Source organism: Cystoisospora suis, assembly GCF_002600585.1.
Source record: "Cystoisospora suis strain Wien I chromosome Unknown contig_1800, whole genome shotgun sequence".
NCBI lineage: Eukaryota > Apicomplexa > Conoidasida > Eucoccidiorida > Sarcocystidae > Cystoisospora > Cystoisospora suis.
The window spans coordinates 38,496-44,113 of record NW_027154600.1 but is presented as its reverse complement, the minus strand read 5'-3'; the positions used below and the strand labels follow the sequence as shown (position 1 = coordinate 44,113).

Here is a 5,618-nt window from a genome sequence, read left to right as displayed (position 1 = left end):
CTCTCTATACGACAAAAGAAGGAGTTAGGAGGAAAGAAAAAGAAGAAGAAATTTCCTTCTTCATTCTTTCTCTCTGTTGAAGGGAGACGCTTGTCTTTCGCAAAAGCCGTAGACTTTCATGAAGTGGGGGGGGTAGTGTACATACACCAGAGGGGGAGAAGAAGAAGAAGAGGGCATGAAGAGGTCGTTGAGGTGTATAGACACAACACTCGAGAGAAAAAGAAAAACTACTCTATCTATACCACTCTATCCATACAAGGGAAACCTTGGGAGAGGAAAGAGATAGACAGATGAATGAAGGCCAGATAGAGTGAAAGTAGATTAAAGATATCTATATGAATGTATACAGCTAGAGATATGGATATAGATCTATAGACAGATAGATAGGTAGATTAAAGTTAGATAGATAGACTAAGGAGAGATAGAGAGAGAGATAGATAGAGATAGATTGAAGACAGATAGGCAGATAGATAGACTAAAGATAGATAGATAAAGATAGTTATGGACGGATACAGTGATAAGGAGAGAGGAAGAGAGATGGAGAGAGAAGGAGAGGGAGGTTTCTTTTCTTCCTGAGTTACCTTTATACTGAAAGAGAATTGTTTGACTGTCTTTCTCTTCTTTTTCTCCTCCTTCCTTCCGACCGACGTTGTTCCCACTTGTGTCTTCACCTATCTTTTCTTTCTTTCTGCAGTTGGGCTGTGCTAAATCCTCTCCATTCTTTTCTTCTTCTTCTTCTTCGAGACTCCTGTGTTTCGTAGTGCTGAAAGCAGAGGCATGTCTCCCTGTAAGAGGAGAGAAGAAACTCGACAGGTGTCTGTCTCTTCTCTCTTTGCTCGAAGAAGAGAAAGACGAAGGGAGAGTCCCCGCATGAGAAAGAGAGAGAGGAGAAAAAGAGGAAGAAGAGATACGAGGAGAGGATGGCGATGTGTGTGTATGGGTAAGAAGAGAAGTAGACTTATTTCTACAATGGAAGATAGACTGGTCGAAGGTTAGAGAAGAAGGAAAGAGAGAGAAGGAAGAAGAGGAAAGAAAACGGGGGGCAGAACAAGAAGAAAGAGACTTCTGAAGAGAGAGAAGCGAAGAACGTAAAGACAATCCTTCTATAGAAGAAGAAGAAAAAATCGAGATACGGGATGGAGAAGGTGTCAGCATCTTGAGAAAGAGAGAAGAAGATGAAAGAGAAGAAGACAGAGACGTCGCAGAGATAGAAAAGAATGAAAGAGTGAAAGAAAGGAAGAAGAAAGAAGGAAGGAAAAGGCGGAGAGGGTGTGTGTATGTAGAGGATGGAGGAAATGAGAAGGAGAAGAAGCGAAGAAAAAGACGGAGAATCAACTCTTATGGAGTGGAATGCAAAAAGGAGAGAAGAGCTTGGCTTCTCCTTCGCAAGAGAAAAGCAAGAAGAAGAAAAGGAAAGGAAAGGAATCTCTCAAATTTCTCATCATCATCAAGAAGAAGAAGAAGAAAAGCCTGCCTTCTTCTTCCTTTCTTGTTGTTAGAGCAGAGAGGGAGACAAGACGAATTTGAAGAGACAGGCAGGAAGAGAAATAAGGGATTTCTTTCTCTCTCTTCTCTGTCTTGTTGCGTGTGTCAGGTGACTGCTTGCTTGTGCTTTCTATTTTCAAATTGAAGAGAGAAAACTTCTGCTGACAGAAGAAGAGAGACAGGCCTTTCATGATCTTCATTCATTCCTCCTTGCTGCTTGCATGCGCTAGCTCCTCTTTAACAGACATGCGCAAGGTCTTGTCTAACCTCTTTCTTTCTTTAGGGGGATTTGCCGGGAGGAAAGTATCTTTATAGGGCTCTACACACATCGAAAGAAGGAGACAACAGTCTGAAGGTGATAAGATAGATAAGAAGGAAAGAAAAAGAAAAAAGGGGAGAGACATGCAACGATCCCCTTGGAGACGGGAGATTCGAGGAGGAAGAGCCAGACGATGATCCTTGATAGCTCTTCCTTATGTTCTATCCATCTGTCTGTTTCTCTATCTTTTCTTTATCTTCTTCTTTTCTTTCTTTCTCCTTCCTTATGCCGGTAAAGCCAAACCTTCAGTACTCTCCTCTTCTCTCATTTCCATTCTCTTCTTCATCTTCTCTTGTTTCTGTCTCCTCATCTCTTCTCTCTCTTTTCTTCTTCTTTTCTTCTTCTTCTTCTCCTCATGTTCCTGCTGTCTGTTTCGCTCTTCAAAGCATTCCAAAGCCTGCAAGGGCATCTTCACTAGGTCAGTGCACTGGCTACTTGGCTGGGTCGATAGACAGCACACCTCCCTATCTACTGCATGAAAAGAAGGAGAGAAAGGAGAGACTCTTCATTCATTCTCTTTCTCTGTCTAATTCTTCTTACCAGAATCCACATCGTGAGAGAAATAGAAAGGTGTTTGCTCTGTGTGTCTCTCTATGTGACGCGTGAGGTACTTCCTTATCTTTCTTCTTCCTTTTCTTCATCTCTCTTTTTGCCTTTCCTCTCTTTCTTTCTATTCTTTCTTTCTCTCCCTCCCTAGAGGGGGTGTGTATGTCTATGCATGTGTTTTGTCTTCTTATTCTCTTGATAAGGTGAAGAGCTATAGGGGAACACTCCTAGATTCTGCGTCATCTTTTTCTTCGCAGAGAGAAAGAAGAAGTAGAGACTTGAAGATCTTTCCTTTTTAGATAGATTTCTTTTAAAGTCGTTTGGAGTCATCTCTCTTCCAGGGAAACAAAAGGAGGGGAGAGGAGTCAGTGCATGCATGCGTAGTCTCTCTGTCGTATCTTCATCTAGATAATGAACGATCTCTCTTTCTCTCTATAAAGCTCCTTCTTCTTCTCTCTTCTTTCTTGTCCTACCTACATCGTCTCTCACGATATGACTTAGGTATCTTTCATTCTTTTGTCGATCTCTACAATCTACTTATTTAGCTCTGATCTCTCTTTAGTCTCCAATTCTCTCTCTCCATCTCTAAATCTAACTGTCTGTCTCGCGTCTTTAGAGTCATCTATCTTTAATCTATCTATCTATCTATCTGCATCTTCGCTTTGTCTATCGTTTTAGAGAGAGAGATAAAGAAGTAAAGAAACCGACGAGAGAGAGAGGGAGACAGAGGCAGATCAGTTACGTAGACGCTGTCTCCTTTTTCTGCTTGTTGTGGCAGAGGTCATTCCTCTCTCTCTCCTCGGTCTGGGGTTTCCCTCTCTTTTCTTTTCAAACCTTCTAGTCTTTCTCTCTCTTCTTCGTGTTTCTTTTGTCTCTATGTTCTTCTTTCATCCATTCAGGCTCTTCATCTTTATCTCTTTCTCGCTCTTCTTTTTCTTCTTCTTCATCACTTCCACAAGCACACAAGTAAAGAAGAAAATCTAAGAAGCGAGCGATCTAATCATTTCTCTTCAGTCTACCTAGTCGTCTATCAGTCTAAAGATGTATCTTTAATCTATCTATCTATCTTTCTTTCTTTATCTATCTATCAATCTACCTATCTATCTATCTATCTACGTTGCATCTATCTGTGTATCTTTAGTTTATCTTCGTTAATGTGTCTCTCTTTATTTATCTCTCCGTACGATGCTTGGCAGTTGACCTCTCCATGTCCCTCTATCTTCATATTTCTATCATCTTCCTCTCTCTCTCTATTGCCTTGTCTTTATTCCTTCGATTCTCTTCCTCGTCTTCTTCTTCCGCTCTTTCTCTCTCTTCTTCGTCTTCTTCTTCCGCTCTTTCTCTCTCTTCTTCGGAACGTCATCGATGCATACGTCCAATACGTAGATGTCTATAGATGATATCTGTAGAGAGGGGGTGTATAGACACCCCAGACATCTCTCGCTCTAGATCGCGGGAACGGCACACCTGTGTAGAGACTTAGGACCCTCTGTATGAAGAAGAAATGAGACGATGTTCTTCTTGTCCCGAAAAGACTAGCTAATACAAGCATTCTATATATACATATATATATATATATATCTCGATACAGAAAAACTAGCTATCCCAATGGACACCCTTCTATACCTTAGCTCATACACACATAGAGACAGAGTAAAGATAGATACCTTTCGATAGATCAAAGATAGATAGATGAATAGATAGGGAGATAAATAGATAGACAGACAAATACATTGAGGATAGCTACATAGTAGTTGAGGATAGAGTAAAGGTAGATAGATATTTAGATAGATAGATAGATAGATTAAAGATAGGTAGATATCTAACTTAAAGATAGATAGATAGATCAATTAAAGAAAGGTAGATAGATAGGTTGTCGGGTTACGTGCGTGTGAATGCACTTTGATCTAGTCTTTCTAGGGTCCTGTCTGTCGCATTGTGCGTGTGTACGTGTATGTGTGTAATTCTTTGGGTTTTTCTTTTCAGCTTTCTTCATTCTTGTTCTTCTTCTTCTTATCGACTGCCTAGTATCGATTGTCGCTGTTGGTGTGGCTCGACGTCTTCATCGATGCTGAAGATGGGGGAATCTACAGACAAAAGAGATACGATTACTGTAGGCTCTTCTCTTTCTCTGGTCGTGTGTCTTCTTCTCTCTCTCTTTCTTACTCGTCTTCCCTCTCTGTCTCCTCGCGCCTTCCACGCAGATGGACGAAGGAACCTCTCTATTACATATATATATATATAACAAGTAGATGCATGCATATATTTATATATATATATATATATATATGCATGCATCCACTTGTTACCTACACACCTCCATACATGTCCATACATTCATATATATAGTACATAGGTATTCATACGTAGATACATATTTCCACATAGGCATATATACATACTGATACATATCTTTCATTCATCTCTTTGTAGCGAGGAGGAGAAGTACGCTCCTTCCTTCTCGCAGGACTCGACCCTTCCATGTCTCTCCCTGTGTGAACAGACAGCTTTAGAGAGAGATAGGTATAGCTAGACAGAGAGAAATAGATCGCTAGATCGCTACACACATTATGCATATCAGAGAGCCATCGACCACCTACACGCTGGGTGGACCGTGTTGTCTACTCGAGCATAGACATCTCTCTGCAGGGAGCTCAATCGCCATCTATCTCTCTATCTATCTACCTGTCGGTCCTTAATCTATCTCTGGTCAACCTATCTGTCTTTCGTCTATCTATCTTCAGTCTATCTTTGTATAGTGAGAGATTTCTTCTTTTCTTTTCTAGCTCACTGAACGCATGCAGACCAACATCTCGAGATCCGCTGTCTTGCATGCGTAAGAAGAGAAACCGGTTTTCTTTTTTGCGGGAACACCTCTAGTCCTTTCTTTCTTTCGTCTTTCTTGCATGCAGTTTTCCTCCTTGTCTTATGTTTGCAACGCCGTGTTTCTTTGGATCTCCAACTCTCTGTCTGTCTATGAATGAAGGGACAACTCTTTTCTCAAGGAAGAGGAGTGTCGAGCTTGAGAAGGAGAGGGAGCTAGGAGGAGTGACGCAGTTTCTCTCTCTTTATCAATGAATGCATGCATGCATGCGCCATGTTTTGGGGTGTATGTACATCTTGCAGTATCTTTCCCAGACAGAAGCACAGAATCTCGATGCTGACCTGATGGGACCTGACGTCGGATACTCAGTTGACCAGGTAAGGTCACCTTTCTTTCTTTCTTTCTTTCTTTCTTTCTTTCTTTCTTTCTTCACTAAATATTCTC

The 5,618-nt window shown here is 41.1% G+C and overlaps 2 protein-coding genes across 2 annotated transcripts in view; one reads left to right on the top strand and one right to left on the bottom strand.

Annotated features, from left to right (window-relative positions):
• Nucleotides 1-648: 648 nt before the first annotated feature.
• On the bottom strand, nt 649-1,641 carry CSUI_004015 (uncharacterized protein; the record flags this gene model as incomplete). The annotated part of the gene is made up of 1 exon (XM_068064210.1): nt 649-1,641. A coding segment is annotated over exon 1 (507 nt), but the record flags the coding sequence as incomplete, so codon positions are not given.
• Nucleotides 1,642-1,789: 148 nt separating this feature from the next.
• Nucleotides 1,790-5,618, top strand: part of CSUI_004014 (apolipoprotein a-i binding protein) — a 12,673-nt gene continuing 8,844 nt past the window's right edge. The window contains exons 1-4 of the mRNA XM_068064209.1: nt 1,790-2,222; nt 3,250-3,316; nt 4,337-4,463; nt 5,477-5,551. Of these exons, the coding sequence (XP_067923817.1) occupies nt 1,961-2,222; nt 3,250-3,316; nt 4,337-4,463; nt 5,477-5,551 (531 nt within the window). The 5' untranslated portion in view covers nt 1,790-1,960. The remainder of the gene's footprint in view (nt 2,223-3,249; nt 3,317-4,336; nt 4,464-5,476; nt 5,552-5,618) is intronic.